Source organism: Leucoraja erinacea, chromosome 14 (assembly GCF_028641065.1).
Source record: "Leucoraja erinacea ecotype New England chromosome 14, Leri_hhj_1, whole genome shotgun sequence".
Taxonomy (NCBI): domain Eukaryota; kingdom Metazoa; phylum Chordata; class Chondrichthyes; order Rajiformes; family Rajidae; genus Leucoraja; species Leucoraja erinaceus.
In genome coordinates, this window is record NC_073390.1 from 54,506,398 (window position 1) to 54,524,405 (window position 18,008).

The 18,008-nt window shown below is 44.0% G+C and overlaps 1 protein-coding gene across 1 annotated transcript in view; it reads left to right on the forward strand.

Moving 5' to 3' along the window:
* The window catches only part of cab39 (calcium binding protein 39), a 72,970-nt gene that overhangs the window by 35,851 nt on the left and 19,111 nt on the right, over positions 1–18,008 (forward strand). Inside the window, exons 3-4 of the mRNA XM_055646434.1 lie at positions 13,662–13,826; positions 15,515–15,633. Coding sequence (XP_055502409.1) covers positions 13,662–13,826; positions 15,515–15,633 — 284 coding nt within the window. The remainder of the gene's footprint in view (positions 1–13,661; positions 13,827–15,514; positions 15,634–18,008) is intronic.

Genomic DNA, 18,008 nt, shown 5'->3' on the forward strand with positions numbered 1-18,008 from the left:
GCCCGGCGTGGTGTTGCGTGATGACATCACCACCCGACGCCGTGTGATGCCCAAATTCAGTCGGCCTGCCTCCTGCCCAGCTGATTGGTAAGCATGACGCAAATGACGTCACCGGTGAACTTAGCACGAACTCCGCTTCCGTTTGGTCGCGCCAAACGCACGCAATCGCATGCAAGTGGGACAGGCCCTTTAGTGTGACAGGAAATAAGGCAGGGATGTGGAAGGGTTGAGCAAGATTATGCCCAATGTTACCAACAATACTTGAAGGTAACAATAAGGAACTTAAAATTACGAAATTGCATCCTATCTAAATGTTACAACAGGGAGAATTTTGAAGAATGAGCGATCTCATTGAAACCAAAATTTTCTTGATAGGGTTCATGTAGCAAGGATGTAGCTGAGGATCTAGAACCAGGGTCTATTGTCATGGAATAGTATGCCTTTTAGGAACTGAGGAGTTTCTTCATTTGAAAGACACTGGTCCATTGACATTCACAACCGTCAAGGACTGTGGATCTTTGGCCATTAAGTTCATTCAAGACGATGGTTGATGCATTTCTGAGTAAAAGGATAATTAAGGAGAATGCCACCTGAATGGAAGATTAACTCAAAGTATAACTGCAGCCATGAAACTTCAACATATGCTTTGTTGATTTTGCTTAATAGTTCATTTTAAACAGAAACCACTGCTCTAATAAATTGGATCAGCTCACTTAATACCATGCCCAATAAGTTCAAATCATGTATATAGTGATCAAAGCTGCTTGAATTCCTTTGGCCTTGACATTCAGAAACATTGGATGAAATGTGTTGTTTGTGAAGCTGTCCCATTAACAGTTGCTCAATGTGAAACGGTGATGCATTAAATTTAATGAGAAGTTTATTATAATTTTGTGATTAATTGGTTTTTCATGATTTCACACTCAATTCAAAATTTCACAGCACATTAATTGTTGCTCAGCATTTTAAAATTATGTTTGATAATTTGAATAATACGTGTTATTTTTCTCTCGTGAATAAGTTGTGCGCAAAGTCTAAACTAAATATTAAATACAGTCCGTCACTATAATTGATCTCATCTCCTTTATACTTTATTTTTGATTCCAATAATCCACATGAAAAAAGTGTGAGTGGCAATACAGGTGCACAACCTTTTATCCGAAAGCCTTGGGACCAGACACTTTTCGTAATTCAGAATTTGTCGGTCTTCGGAATGGAATTTTTTTTGCGTAGATTTTAATGGCTGGCTCAGTGGTAGAGTGTTCGGCTCATATCCGCAAGGTCGCGAGTTTGCGCCTTGATCCCGGCAGTTACTCGGTCGCGAGCTTGAGTCTTCAATGTGGTTTTTTTTTGCAGAATAAATGTTTGTATGAAATGCAGTGTAGGAGAGGTGTACTGACTGTGTGGGCAGAACTTTGGAAGTGATTGCCCACCAGTCTAAAAAGCCGCTGTGTCTCCCTGTCCCTGGGATAGCAGGGGGCGATCAAACAGCACAATACCCCCCTCCCCCTCCAACTCCAGAGGAATCCGCTCCCCGATGGGCCGCTACGGCGATAAGTGGCAGTTTACCCACAGCCCGAGCTGCGCCTCCTCATCCGCCACCCCAAGACTTACCTTGCACACCATCAGGTTCTGCCCCTACGTGTTCCTCTGGAGTTGGAGCGGGGCTGGGCTGGAGTTGCTGCTGGCTGTGGGTCTCTGGGATCTCCGTCCTTGCAGTGGGCCTGGGGGTCGCTGTCCCGTTGGTCCTGACGTCTCCGGCCACCCCCCTGGACTGGAGCTGAGACTGGGAACTGTACCGCCCTTGCCCCCTCCCTCTGCAACTGCAAACAACCCCACTCTCCTGCAAGGGCGGTACAGTTCCCGGAGGATAGCAGGTGGCCGGAGACGTCAGGATCAACAGGAACCAGCTCCCCGATGGGCCCCTACGATGCCCCGAGCTGCGCCCCGTCATCCGCAACCCAGGTTCCCCTGTAGTTGGAGCGGGGCTGGGCTGGGCTGCTGTTGGCTGTGGGTCTCTGGGTTCTCCGTGCTTGCGGTGGGCCTGGTGGTCGACGTCCAATTGGTCCTGACGTCTCCGGTGACTGCACTGGCCTGCAGCCATCGCCGACTTGAAGACAGTGCAAAGCCCCCGCGCCGGTGCAATGAGCGGGGAGCTGGAGAGGGGAGGGATGGGGTCACACACATGGCCGGGGAGCAGAGGGGTGTAGGTGGGGTGAAACTGAAGGGAGCGACAATCTGCTGCTGCCTACACTGTGTATCGTGTCTACCGTGGGAACTTTTAACTCAGCGGGCAGACAGCAGCATATTGTCAATTATTAACCCTCCCGCGCAATATACTCTCACCTTCTCTTTTATGGATGGGGATTTAGTTCCCCTTTCTTCGAGGACCGACCGGAGGTTCCGCTGTCACCTCTGCGGGCCGCCCTCGGTGAACGTCCTGTCTCCCTGTCCCTGGGATAGTAGGGGGCGATCAAACTGCACAATACCCCCCTCCAACTCCAGAGGAATCCGCTCCCCGATGGGCCGCTATGCCGACAAGTGGCAGTTCGCCCACAGCCCGAGCTGCGCGACCCAAGAACAAGACGTTATTCTTGCACACCATCAGCTTCTGCCCATACGGGGAGCGTGTTCTTCTGGAGTTGGAACGGGGCTGGGCTGGAGTTGCTGATCTGGGATCTCCGTGCTTGCAGTGGGCCTGGGGGTCGGTGTTCCGTTGGTCCTGACGTCTCCGGTGACTGGCACTGTGCTGCTAGCATCGCGACGTGAAGACAGTACAAAGCCCCCGCGCCGGTGCAATGAGCGGGGAGCTGGAGAGGGGAGTGAAGGGGTCACACACATGGCCGGGAAGCAGAGGGGTGTAGGTGGGGTGAAACTGAAGGGAGCGACAATCTACTGCTGCCTGCACGCTGAGTTAAAAAGTTACCACGCAAGACTCACGATACACTGTGTATCGTGTCTACCGTGGGAACTTTTTAACGCAGCTGGCAGGTAGCAGCATATTGTCAATTATTAACCCTCCCGCGCAATATACCCTCATCTTCTCTTTTATGAATGGGGATTTAGTTCCCCTTTCTTCGAGGACCGACCGGAGGTTCCGCTGTCACCTCTGCGGGCCGCCCTCGGTGAACGTTTTCAAGGACCTTTCTTCAAGGACCGAAAAAATGTCGCTATTCGGAGGTTTTCGTTATTTGGATCGTCGGATAAAAGGTTGTGCACCTGTACTGAATTATTTCTTTTAAGTAAAGTCAATTAAATATCAAAGTACACATAGTGATGGTGTTGGTGAGTTCTGTTTTATTTGCAAAAGGTGGAGGTTTTGTTGGCAATAAAGGTAGTAAGATTGTTTACATGGCAATGTATGTAAACATACTAAATCATTCCTAAGATTATATTGTTGGAGCTGATCAGCATAGTGCTGTGGTGGAAATGTATTGGTGATTTGGACAGGTTCAATGACAATTTAGCATAGAAGCAGGCCCTTCAGCCCACCTTGTTTTTGCTGAGAATGATGGCATTCTGGGCTCATCCCATTTGCCCACATTTGGCTCGTACCCCTCTAAGCCCTTCTTATCCATGTATCCACCCAAATGTGTTTTGCAAGTTGTAATTGTATCTGCTTCTGCAGTGGGGTTATGGATTCATGGGTGCTAATGTGAATTAGCACTTAAAGAAAACGGTTTAAGAAATGTTTAAAGAAATTGCTTAAAGAAAATGGACAAAATTAATGTTGTACCCAGATTACTATGTTTCCAGGGAGAGCACTTACTGATCATGTCTTATGATTGTTTTAGATGGGATACTGGGTATTCATGGAGGTCTTAACTGCCGGTTGGTTACTTTCGGCCCTGACTTGAAAAATGTTGAATTTGTAACCCCCTTTATGCTGTTGAGATTATATCATAGGGCATTTAGTTCAACAGTGCTAGAACAATCCTTGTACAAATATTTGTGATCCTTTCAAGTTTGGACTGAATTATTATTTGATCAGCTTACGGCTCTTGTTTAAAGCAGTTTATTTTATGAATCATATGTATGTAACATTTGCATGTGTAACCTATGGAAAGTTTGAAGAAAATATGACAACGAAAATGGGCTCGTGTTGAATTGATTTTGGAAAAAATCAGTTGTTGCTGGTATAGTACCTCTTCACAACACATTTTACATTTGTCTTGGGTTTGTCTGGCTGTCAATGCCCAGTATACAATGCGTTTAAATCTAAAGCTTGCATTGCTCCAGTGTAGTGACTAATCTGCGGATAAGGGAATGTCCAATCAAATCAAAAGAACAATGTTAAACTCTCCCCCTTCTGGAATTGTATTTCATATAGAATTAGGTGAACTGTAAAGAATGCATTATGATCTCATAAGCATAGCACAGTGAACTAGTTCCAAAAACTAAACCAAGATGTAACAGCTGAAGATAAGGGTTTGTGACATTCCATGAATCGTGGCATGCATTGATAACGCAAGTTTCAAGGAAGTTATATTTATCAAAAATACATAGGTCCACTGCTGATTTTCCAGTATCAACTGGTTCAGTGCCTCCTTTTGGTCATAAGTGATAGGGGACGAATTAGGCCATTCAGCCCATCAAGTCAACTCTGCCATAAAATCTTGTCTGATCGATCTCTCCCTCCTAACCCCATTCTCCTGCCTTCTCACCCGTACTAATCAAGAATCTATCTATCTCTGCCTTAAAAATATCCATTAACGGCCTCCACAACCTTCTGTGGCAAAGAATTCCACAGACTCACCGCCCACATCTCCTTCCTAAAGGAACGTCCTTTAATTCTGAGGCTATGACCTCTGGTGTGGTGAAAAGGGACCACATCACCCCAATTCTGGCCTCTCTCCAGTGGCTCCCTGTGCGGTTCTGAATCAATTTCAAGCTCCTTCTTTATGTCTACAAAACTTTCCCGAACCTACATCAAAAATCTGCTTACCCACCACACCACCTCCAGGACCCTCAGATTGACCGACTTGGGGTTACTGACTGTCTAGGCATAAGCTCAGGGGCGACCGCGTTTTTGCGGTTGCAGCTCCTAGACTATGGAACAGCATCCCTCTTCCCATCAGAACTGCCCCCTCCATCGACTCTTAAGTCTAGACTTAAAACTTATTTCTACTCTCAAACCTTTCTTGAGGTGCTCTGCGGGAGCGCTGTATGTGTGTATCTAGGTATGTATTGCTGATCTATGTACCACTGTATGTAACACGTTAGTACCTGCACCAATGTAAAGCACTTTGGTCAACGAGAGTTGTTTTTAAATGTGCTATAGAAATAAAATTGACTTGACTTGACTTGGTCCTCGACTTTCCCACTAATGGAAACATCCTCTCCACATCAACTCTATCCAGGCCTTTCACTATTCGGTAAGTTTCAATGAGGTACCCCCTCATCCTTCTAAACTCCAGCAAGTATAGGTACAGTGCCGTCCAATGCTCATCGTATGTTAACCCACTAATTCCTGGGATTATTCTTATAAATCTCTGGACCCTCCCCTGAGCCATTACATCCTTCCTTAGATATGGTACCCATAATTGCCCACAATACTCCAAATGCAGCCTGACCACGCGTTATAGAGCTCAGCATTACATCCCTGTTTTATATTCTAGCCGTCTTCAAATGAATGCTAGCATTGCGTTTGCCTACAGATTTGGCTTGCAAATTAACTTTTTGGGAATCCATAAATCCGGACAAAATTTCGAGAGAGCAATTGAAATCCCTCCGGAAGTCCCCTCGAATATGTGGCGCCCAGGCCGGGTGAGGTGGCCAACCTTAACCTTGTCTGAACTTCCAAGCCGATTGGCGGGTGATATTTGCCCCGTGCGGCAGGTGCACTGGAACTCCGGCCCGGCTGGAGCAGGCAGATCGGCGGGATGAATTTGTCACCTTCCACGGCCGACTTTACAGTCTTGTATCTTGCCAAGGCCCCCAAGGACATGACCTCTGTTGGTCTGAGGGAGTTGGTCAAGGCACAGCATATGGAATTTAACTTGCACAAGTGCGATGTGTTACATTTTGATAAGCTATACTAGGACAGGACTTGCGCAGTAAATGGTAAGGCCCTGTAGTGTTGTAGATCAGAAGCATCTGGGGGTACAAGTACATAGTTTCGTGAAGACAAGGAGACGGGATGGTGAAGAAGGCATTTGGCACACTTACCTTCATTGGTCAAGACATTGTGTACTGGAATTGGGACATCATATTGAAACAATACGAGTCGTTTGAGAGACAGCATTTGGTGTTTGTGTACCCAGTTCCAGGAAGGATGCAAAAATAAACAGGGATGTTACTGGGACCAAGTCTAAAGAGAGACTGGATAGGGTGGGACTTTTTTCCCTGGAGCATATGAAGTTGAGAGTGTAACCTCATCGAGGTGTATACAATCATGAGAGGGGTAGGCACGTTTTTTTTCCCAGGGTACGAGGGTCTAAATCTGGAGGACATAGATTTAATGCGGGAAGGGAAAGAAAAGGCAATGAGGCAATTCTTACACACACAGGGTGGTGGGTGTAGAACAAGCTGACAGAGAGCTGTGAAAGTGGGTGCAATGTGCTAGCAAGTAGGATTAGTATAGGTCGGTACTCGATATTCAGCATGGGGGACAGTGAGCCAAAGTGCTTGTATCTGGTGTATGACTGACTCTTGTCTCTCATGCTGCACCCACGATTCAATGGCATTCTTCAATAAAAATGGGGATAATTCTGGTCCGGTAATTCCTGCTAAATTTATCCTTTAATCATCACCTAAAATAACTGCCTATTAAATAGCGGTTTGTGTAGTTCGGCTGCATTGCTAAATGCCTGTACTAACTAACAGTAGTGGGGCACTTCATGTGTTTACTTGGCTATAAAGTGCTTTTGGCATGACTTGAATTTATGAAATGCTCTCATTTTTCTGTCCAAATATTGGATGATAAAAAAAATAAACATTTCTTATTTTGTTTAATTGAGAGATCTGAATGGGAAAGGAAATGTCTTAATATTAGACTAATAATACTAATAATAATGGGGGTAGGGTATTGACATAATTAGAGAACTGGTTGGCAGACAGGATGCAAAGAGTAGGAATTAACGGGTCCTTTTCCGAATGGCAGGCAGTTACTAGGCTCAGTGCTGGCATCCCAGTTATTTACAATATATATATTAATGATTTAAGTGAGGGAATTAAATGTAACATCTCCAAGTTTGCGGATGATACAAAGCTGGGTGGCAGAGTGAGCTGCGAGGAGGATGCCATGAAGCTGCAGGGTGACTTGGGAAGTTTGGGTGAGTGGGCAGATGCAAGACAGATGCAGTGTAATGTGGATAAATATGAGGTTATCCACTTTGTTGGCAAGAACAGGAAGGCAGATTATTATATGAAAAACTTGTCCATGCATTTATCTTCAGCAGGCTCGACTACTGTAACAGTGTCTTTACAGGTCTCCCTAAAAAGTCGATCAGACAGCTGCAGTTAATTCAGGACGCTGCCGCTCGAGTCCTCACTGAGACCAAAAAAGTAGATCACATTACTCCAGTTCTGAGGTCTTTACACTGGCTTCCTGTCTTTCAAAGAATTGATTTCAAAATACTTCTATTTCACAACACATAATAATCCTCCGCCATTTTCGCCACCTCCAACGTGACCCCACCACTCGCCACATCTTCCCATCACCCCCCCATGTCTGCCTTCCGCAAAGACCGCTCCCTCCGCAACTCCCTTATCAATTCTTCCCTTCCCTCCCGTACCACCCCCTCCCCGGGCACTTTCCGTTGCAACCGCAAGAAATGCAACACCTGTCCCTTCACCTCCCCCCTCGACTCCATTCAAGGTCCCAAGCAGTCGTTCCAGGTGCGACAAAGGTTCACCTGTATCTCCTACAACCTCATCTACTGCATCTGCTGCTCTAGGTGTCAGCTGATTAAAATCGGGGAGCCTAAGCGGCGGTTGGGCGATCGTTTCGCCGAACACCTCCGCTCAGTCCGCAATAAGCTACCTGAACTCCTGGTGGCTCAGCACTTCAACTCCCCCTCCCATTCCCAATCCGACCTCTCTGTCCTGGGTCTCCTCCATTGCCAGAGTGAGCAACACCGGAAATTGGAGGAACAGCACCTCATATTTCGCCTGGGCAGCTTGCATCCTGATGGCATGAATGTTGAATTCTCCCAATTTTGCTAGCCCTTGCTGTCTCCTCCCCTTCCTTAACCCTCGAGCTGTCTCCTTCCATCCCCCCCGCCCTCGGTCTCCTCCTCCTCCCCCTTTTTCCTTCCTTCTTCAGACTGATGGGGGATGGGAGGGGAGAAGGGTTTCGGCCCGAAACGTCGCCTATTTTCTTCGCTCCATAGATGCTGCTGCACCCGCTGAGTTTCTCCAGCAATTTTGTGTACCTTCAAAATACTACTGTTGGTTTACAAAGCACTGAATGGTTTAGGGCCAAAATACATTTCTGATCTTCTGCTTAGCTACGAACCACCCAGACCTCTCAGATCGTCTGGGACAGGTCTGCTCTGTGTCCCCAGAGTCAGAACTAAACATGGAGAGGCAGCATTTAGTTTTTATGCACCACATATCTGGAACAAACTCCCAGAAAACTGCAGATCTGCTGCAACTATCAGCTCTTTTAAATCTAGACTGAAGACTTTTCTGTTTGCCGCTGCCTTTCAGTAAACAATACAATTTATTAATTACCTATATTGCACTGTAACTTCTATTCCTGGTTTTATTCTATTTTAAATATTTTATTTGATTGCTTTTAATTTTGTAATTATTTTATCTGAATAATCTAATAATCGTTTTACATCTAAATGTCATTTCATATGTGTTTCTTTCCAATGCTTATAATGTTTTATGTAAAGCACTTTGAATTACCTTGTTGTTGAAAGGTGCTATACAAATAAACTTGCCTTGCGTTGAATTGTGTCAGATTAGGAGAAGGGGGTGAAATGAGACCTGGGTGTTCTTGTACATCGGTCACTGAAAGTAAGCATGTAGGTACAGCAGGCAGTGAAGAAAGCTAATGGCCTTCATAGCGAGAGGATTTGAGTTTTGGAGCAAGGAGGTCCTACTGCAGTTGTACAGGGCCACGATGAGACCACACCTGGAGTATTGTGTGCAGTTTTGTTCTCCGAATTTCAGGAAGGACATTCTTGCTATTGAGGGAGTGCAGCGTAGGTTCTCCAAGTTAATTCCCAGGATAGCGGGACTGACATCTGATGAAAGAATGGGTCGACTGGCCTTACATTCACTGGAATTTAGAAGGATTAGAGAGGATCTTATAGAAACATAAAATCCCTAAGGCATTCGAAGGCTAGATGCAGGAAAAAAAATTCCCGATGTTGGAGAAGTCCAGAACCAGGGATCATAGTTTAAGAATAAGGGGTAGGCCATTTGGGACTGAGATGAGGAAAATCCTTTTCATCCAGAGAGTTGTGAATCTGTGGAATTCTCCGCCACAGAAGGCAGTGGAGGCCAATTCACTGGATGTTTTCAAGAGAAAGTTAGATTTACATATTAGGGCTAATGGAATCAATGGATATGGGGAGAAAGCAGGAACAGGGCACAGATTTTGAATGATCAGCCATGATCATATTTGTAAACAAGAGATTCACACGACATGTAATCCAAGATCATCTTTAATCGTTATACAAACTATAGCAGTCCAGTAGATTGTTAGTTGTCAGAGCATCCTGACTACTTCCAGAACTGAGCAGCGTAGGAAGTAGGTGTTAATATAAATGGTGCAGTAAGGTGGTGTTAGTGATGCTAACCTATTATGATTGGTTGTTATGCATAAACCAATCTACAATGTTGAATCGCACTGCTGGCTCATAGGGCCGAATGGCCTACTCCAGCATCTATTTTCTATGTTTTTAGACAGTTATAACATTTTGTTTATGTACATTTTGGCAGTTAGAATTAGATTGTAAACAGATATGGCTACTGCACTTTTTGAGAAAGGAGGGATTTGGGTTTGGGATTTTGATGCATAATTTATTTCTGCATTGCCAGATTACACTGTGTATGAAAATACTGCTCAATGTTATTTTCTCAATGCTATCTTTTGAGCATGAGTATAGTGAATCTCCAGTGGTTGAAATCCCAGATCAGTAATCCAGAACCTGGACTAATAAACCAGAAACACGATTTTGTTCACTGATAGATATGCTGCACTGTAATTCTTAAATTCTTACCTAGTCCAACCAAGCCTTACAATGAATAAGCCAAGTTAAATAGGAACGGGTACATAATGTTATTAGGAATTAACTATATTTGGATCCAAGGTTTCTAAATCTGTAGTTTGTTGCATGCAAAAAAAGAGAAGTGAATGTACTTGTCCAAAATGCTTTCTTTTTCTATTTAAATTTGACTTATTTTTAAATGTAAGCAATTATACTCCATTGGTGAGCAAGAGTTGGGTGTCACAACATGATCAGTCATTTTAGTGTTGTCAGCAATGGAAAGTATTCTAAAGCAATGCGTTTCAAATGCAGAGGGTGATTTTTACAGGGCAATTAAGCTGAGAGGTATTGGAATCTAACTAAAATTAAACTCTCCAGAACACTTCTTTTAAAATCAATTCATTTAAATATACACTGCTTGTAAAATGTAGCTCGGGCAAAATATATACATGTATTCATATTCCTTTACTTTTTTTATTTGATCTTCAATTTAATGCAATCCTTCATAATCCCTGTCTATTTTGTTACATCTTGGATATGAAGGGAAATTACTGGTATGATTTGTATTTCAAAGCAGATGAGTAATAGACTATAGACTTAACATACATTTATAATAAATATAGATGTAATGGTCAGCCTGACTTTCCTTTTGATGGATGTATTTTTCATATGGTGGTCCATAAGACATAGACATAGATTTAGACCAGATTCAGCCCATTGAATCATGGATGATCTATTTTACCTTCTCAACCCCATTCTCCTGCCTTCTCCCTTAACCTCTGATGCCTTTCATAGTCGAGAACTATCAATCTCTGCTTTATAAATCCCCAATGTCTTGGACTCCCCCGCTGTTGGTGCCAATGAATTCCACAGATTCACCACCCTCTGCCTAAAGAAATTCTTCCTCATCTCCATTTACGTCCTTTTATTCTAAGGTCGTGTCCTCTGATTCTAGACTCTCGCGTTACTGGACTCGTCCACTCTATCTAGGCCTTTTATTATCTGAAAGGGTTTCATGAGATTTTCCTCTCATCCTTCTAAACTCCAGCGAGTACGGGCCCAGTGCGTTCAAAAGCTCTTCTTATATTAACCCAATCATTCTCATAAACCTCTTCTCGATCCTCTCCTGAACCATCATTTCCTTCCTCACATATGGGGCCCAAAATTGCTCTCAATATTGCAAATGGAGCCCACCAGTGCCTTATAAAGTCTCAGTATTGCATCCTTGCTCTAATATTCTGGCCCTCGCAAAATGAATGAGAGCATTCATTGCCCTTGCCTTCCTTACCGTTGACTGAACCTGGAAATGTTGTGTTCTGCAGCTTACTCTTCTGAACTGCAGGTTCATGAGTCTTTTCTCTCAGCCAGCAGGAGTGTTACTTTGGATTCTGAGCTCCCCAGCGTTAAGCCACTCATCCACAAGAGGCAAAGCCCTTATCCTGTTACTTTGCTGACAATTTGCAGCTGAGTGACGTTGCCTCTGGATGTGAAGACGATACTATGGCCAAAGTTGCAGTCTTACACAGGGGGAATTGACTGTTTTATCACCGGTTAGATATTTTAAAACCACAGTTTTAGGCTTTCCCTGTGTGGATTACACCTACGTTGTGTCAAATAGAATGTTTTAAATATATATCTTTTAAGTTATTCACTTTTCAGGAACATTGTTTTTAACTCGGTGAAAATAGTAAATGAAAATTAATAATCAGTACGTGAATGCACACTGAGTTGATAACAATAGATTAAGGCACAAAGGGAAAATTGTACATATCGGTAAATTTTCCGGAAATGTATTTTGTATAGATTACCCCCCCCCCCCCCCCCCCCCCCCCCCCCCCCTACCATCCCCCACTATCCCGACCGGAAACTGAAAGAGTTTAATTTGGTCAAGTTTGGTTTGGAACTAAAAATGGAGATTTGCTGAATGTTTTACTGGTTTTACGGAGGTAGTGATGTGTGGGGCCACTAGGGAGGTGTTTTGTTTCCACATTCCCTCCTCGACCTGTACTTTATGCGCCCTTCCTGGCTCTCCTGATACATTTCCTATCAGTTGTACAGTTGTAGCTTTACCTTGCAACGGCCCAAATAAATCGCTCATCTCAGCATTGCATCCAGTGGGATCATAGAAGTGGGTAACATGTGGATTTGGGATGTCTCCTAGCGTGGGGGATGGTGGGAGATCAATTGCCCACCACTGAGAAGTGGGGAAATGGGAATACAACATTTGTCTAGTCTGTAGGTGTATCCTGCTGTCAGAGCAGGTGATTCCTGCTTTCAATCCCCATGAACAAGTCTCTTCCCGCTAGATTGCATCCAAGGTGTGGGGTAACAGAGAAGGCGAGGGTGCACTGTTCCTGGCCATAAGTAACAGTGAGAGGTTAAGCAAGGGGGTAGCATCTCGTTTTCCCGTCCAACCCAGAGAGGCGAGTTACATTATCGGACAGGGGAACTACCCGATACCCCACAAGGTCCTGATCTAGGTTTGGGAAATTGCCCTGGTATCAATCAAAAATGGAACTGGCATCCCCAAGCATCATGTTTACTGTGGGTTTTTCATGGGGGTTGGCAATCAGGGGAAAGAGGCGCTTCGCAGGGGTGCAGGTGGGTCTCTGGTAAAAGGGATTGTTGGTAGTGTGTAGGGTACGTTTGTATTCTTCATGTGTTCCCCTTCCCTCTCCTTCTATGGAGCAACAGTCCCATTATGAACCACATTAGCCTGCCCACCGTTACACTAAACTACTCCCTTTCTTCATTTTAACTTCTCACTCCAACAAGAGATGACTTTTGAAATTTAAAGGCACTGCAAGCCTTAGACCTCCCAGTCCTAGTTCACAAAGTCTCCCAGGGGAATGTCCTAGGTTGCAAATTCTGCACATTGGTCCCCACAGAATCAAAGATTGCCTTTGTTGCTGTCTGCTTTTTAGAGACGAACTTTGACAAAACGTCACCCATCCTCCTCCAGAGATGCTGCCCGACCTGCTGAGTTACTCCAGCATTTTATGGCTATCTTTGGTATAAACCACCATCTGCAGTTCCTTATTTCTACATTTTGCTAAATAATGTGTTTGCTACAAAGCCCCACCATTGCCTTTGCTGTGAAATAGCTGGCAAAATCTCATGAGTGCGACTGGTGCAACTAATTTCTCAAAAGAGAGCTTTTGTGATGTGCTATCTTAAATGGTACAATAAATGAAACTAGTCCTGTTCCCTTAATAAATAATTTTGGATTTATTACAACATTCTCATTAATCAGTAATGCTTGTGATTTGGAGCGGTAAAGGAAGTGTTGCATCTCCAAAATTTGTTACAAAAACAAGAATGCGCAGTTCTCCATTCATGTAAAATTGTATGGTTGAATTTTTCATGCTCCTCTCTTATTACTGTTATATCAAAAACTAAGTACACATTTATATAACAATAGCATTGTTTTAATCTGATATTTTAAAAGCAATGTTTGTCTGATGATAAGCAAACCTGTCTTTGTTTTCTGATTAGGCAACAGAAGAAGTGTCGAAGAATCTGGTGGCCATGAAGGAGATCTTGTATGGCACAAATGAGAAAGAACCCCAGACTGAAACAGTGGCACAGCTTGCACAGGAGCTGTACAACAGCGGCCTCCTTAGTACTTTAATAGCAGATTTGCAGCTCATTGACTTTGAGGTGAGAAGCAAGATGGCAGTCAAGATCAGATTACTTTTTTAAGATATATTAATTTTGCTCTCACAAATTTGACAAAAATCAAAGTATTAAGCACAAGTTGGAGAGCATCTTTTTCTGGAGTGCTTTATATCTTGTGTGAGCTATTAATCAAATGCATATAGTCCCTGGATTTTCTGAAATGGCAGAAATCAATTCAAGATTGGAACAGCTGTCTTAGCTGGCATTGAGGTGCAGAAGCCTAGTTAATTGGGAGAGCAAAATGCCGTATGATAGGTGATGGTGTCGCTGAGAATATACACGTGAGGTTTCAGCCAGGGCTTCATCTACCTGTGCTCATTTTGGGCGGAGAAGAATTGAGATTCAGCCAATCTGTGCCATAACCCTTTCAGAGGTATAGATTTTCTTTTTCCCCAAGTACATAGAAACATAGAAATTAGGTGCAGGATTATTTGAGCCATGCCCAAGCCTTCGAGCCTGCACCGCCATTCAATATGATCATGGCTGATCACATTGAATATATATATTAAATATATATTCAAGACTAACTTGGAGACCACAAGTAGTTCAACAAACGAAGGGAATAGTGCTTGGTCTGGTAATGGAAAGTGAACTAGAGCAAAATAAAAATGGGGAGGGATGGATTGTGGTGAAAGAATACAGGAGCTTGCATGCAAAATGTTAATCAGTTAATTTAAGAAATATTTAAGGACAATTTAACTGCTAATGAATTTTGAAAGGATTGAGAGAACATTGACTTTAAGGAGGACAAGAACAGGCAAAGTAAACTGGGGAAAAAAACACTTGCCATCTATTGTAGCATGACATCATGTGGAAAACACTTAAAATTATGATTAATAGAATTCATCAGAAAAAAAAATCACTATATTGCAAGAATGAAGATGTTTCATGGATGAATGATTTTAAAAAAGTATTACATTTGAAGTGTACATGTGACTGATTATCACCATAGGGGTGATAAGAGATAGGGCAGATGGCATATCTGGCTGTAGGATTGAGGTGAACTGAAGTCGGGCAAATAGTCTTGCATAACACAGGAGGAGCTAGGGAAATGTTCAAGAAATTGGTAAGTGGAGACAGGTGAAATGATGGAAAATTTAAAATGCCAATAATCTGGCCTCCTAATTCAATGGTTCAATGTTCTCTATTAATTCAGACTTATCCAGGGCTTTGTATTCATCACTAAATATTGTCCAGGTTCAGAAGAGTGATTCTGTTACTCTGGAGTTTCATTAGTTTCCCCTTTAAGGCAAGTTAATAGGAAAACACATCTGCCACAAATTGAATTCACATAATATATTGCTGTCCCAGCAATTGCTGTATTGCTCTTGTTTTTAGCACGCTGGGTTGAAAAACCTAGGGTATGAGTGTTATTCCATCTGTAATTAAAATGAAACCTGGATATCTGGATCTGCAAGTTGCCTTGCATGAAGTTTAATAAATTGCAAGACATCTGTTGAAGTTGACTTTCAGTTTTGATAGCAAGAGGGCATTTGTTCTTTGTTTAATACAATAAAATTTCATTAGCTTTGCTGTGTTTTGGTGTATCGGCATTCAAGAGTGCGAACATGGTGCAGTATTTGCTGGAGGAGTTATGTACACTATGTCTCGTCTTGATTTCTCCTCAGATTTAGAACCCATATCTAATTTATTTTTCTTCCTATTCACAGGGCAAGAAAGATGTTGCTCAGATTTTTAACAATATCCTGAGAAGACAGATTGGAACACGCACACCCACAGTGGAATACATCTGTACTCAGCAAAATATATTGTTTATGTTACTCAAAGGGTGTGTAGCTTATCGTCTTGTACACTTGCAACATGATCCGCTATAAGTATTTTTGAATAATTTTCTTGCAAGATATCATTCCAGTTAAGAAAGCCTGCAAGGATTAACCTGCAAAACTGGCTGCTAACAAAATCTATTGATCACAGCAGACACACAAAGTGCTGGAGTATCAAAGCGGGTCAGGCAGCATCTCAGGAGAAAAAGAATGTGTGACTTTTCAGGTCGGGACCTTTCTTCAGACGCTCTGAAGGAGGGTACTGGCCCGAAATGTCACCATTCTTTTTCTCCAGGGAGGCTGCCTGACCTGATGAGTTACTCCAGCACTGTGACTATCTTCGGTATACAGAGCTGCCAAATAGTATGCATTGTCCGTATTTTGTATGGAAATGCGATTAGAATACGGATGTGCGATTTTGTGTTGTTAAATACGGATTTTAAATACGCAGTTCAGTTCAGTCTGAAGAAGGGTCTCGACCAGAAACATCACACATTCCTTCTCTCCAGAGTTGCTGCTTGTCCTGCTCCAGGTTTAGACAGAGCGCTGTCAGTTTAACGAGTGGGAATTTAAACGAACCGCTGTGGGTTCTAAATATAGCGCTGCCGGCTGGAGCACTATGGGCTTTAAACATAACGCTATGGGCTTTACACATAGCGCTATGGCCACAGCGTAAGGGTCACAGACTGTTCAGGAAAATTCTCGTATAACTATGAGCCTTTGGAATTCTCTTTCTCAGTGGAAGTTGAGCCATTTATTATTTTTCAGGCAGTGGTAGAATTCTGGATAAGCCAAGTGGTGAAAAGTTACCAGTGGGATTGCAGTTACATTGGGACTGGCCTTGATTTTTCAGAACGGTGGGTGGGCTCAAGGGGGAGAGGTGGAGAGAGGGAGGGGTGGAGAGAGGGAGAGGAGGGAAAGAGTGAGAGAGGGATAGAGAGAAGGAGGGAGGGAGAGAGGGGGCAAGGAAGGAAGAGGGAGACTTCCAAAATGGCCTCTACATCATTATCTGGTGCTAAAAGCAGGAAGCAGCCGTTCAAACAGCAGTATACAAAGAGAATGGCAATGAATGCACTGTCAAGTAGGGTGCGTAGAAGACATATCAATTGGTAACAAAGTTATGCATTCTTGTACTCTTACATGGGTATGACCGCACATTAAAAAAAACATTTTTTTCAGCAAAATGGCACCACGTAAAAATACTGATTTCCTCAGCAAAATACTGATTTTGGTCAGGTACTAGAATACCGAAATGCTCTGACAAAACTTTTCACCACCTGTATAGTTCCTTTCTGCACACTCTATTAATCACGCTTTATTATCTGTACCAAACATCACCTATATTGACTATTTGAAACAAATAATTGCAGATGCTATTTAATACACAAAATAACACAAAGTGCTTATCTCAGCAGGTCAGGCAGCTTCTCTGGCAAACGTGGATAGGTGACGTTAGACTGAAGAAGGTTCTTAACCCAAAACATCACCTATCCATGTTCTCCAGAGATGCTGCTTGACCTGCTGAGGTACTCCAGCACTTTGTGACCTACATTGACTCGCATATATGGCTCCTCCTCCTATCGCAGATAGGAGGAGGAGCCATCTTGGGGAACGGCTGCTAGCCAGCAGCCGTCCGTTTTAATTAGCTTTTTTTTAAAGTTTTTAGTGAGTCCTGTTTAGTGATGTTTGGAGATATGAACTTTTTAATGTGGGGGGTAGGGGTCAATTTTACTTCTAGGTCCCTACCTGGTCGGTGAGGCAGCTTTATCTCCGGGCTGCCCGTCGACCCGTCCTCGTGGCCTACCAGCGGGCTTGGAGCGCCGTTTCCTGGCGGGGACACCCCAGCACTTCGGCCTCGGTTGGCAGCACAGCGCTGGAGCGCTGTCGCGGAGCGGGCGATGCCTTGCCTGGGTCGCCGCGCTGGATCGACGCGCTGGAGCTCCCGTGAGCTGTGACTGCCGTGTTCAACACCTCTGGGATGCGGGTCTGCGGAGCGGAGTGGGCGGCGCCGATTTTAACATCGGGAGCCTGGGAGCTCCAAACGGCGCGACCTTGTCGGCTTCGGAAGCCGCGGTCTCCAGCTAGAAAGCGGCAGTTCCAGGTGGCCCAGCTGCTGAGAGGACTCTCCCAACGCCGGGGCAACACCACCCGGTGAGAACGGCCAGGAACATCAGGCCTCCGTAGAGGCAACTGCGGTGGCCTCAATAGGCCTGACTTTGGGGTGAACTTGGGGTGGGGACTGGACATTGTGCCTTCCCCCACAGTGGTATCCATTGTTGGGGGGATGATTTTTTATCTGTATGGTAATCCTGTTAGTCTTTGTCCAAGATGGCTGCCGTGAAGGGAGAGTGGACGCTAGCGTGCTTTAGCTGCCGCTGCT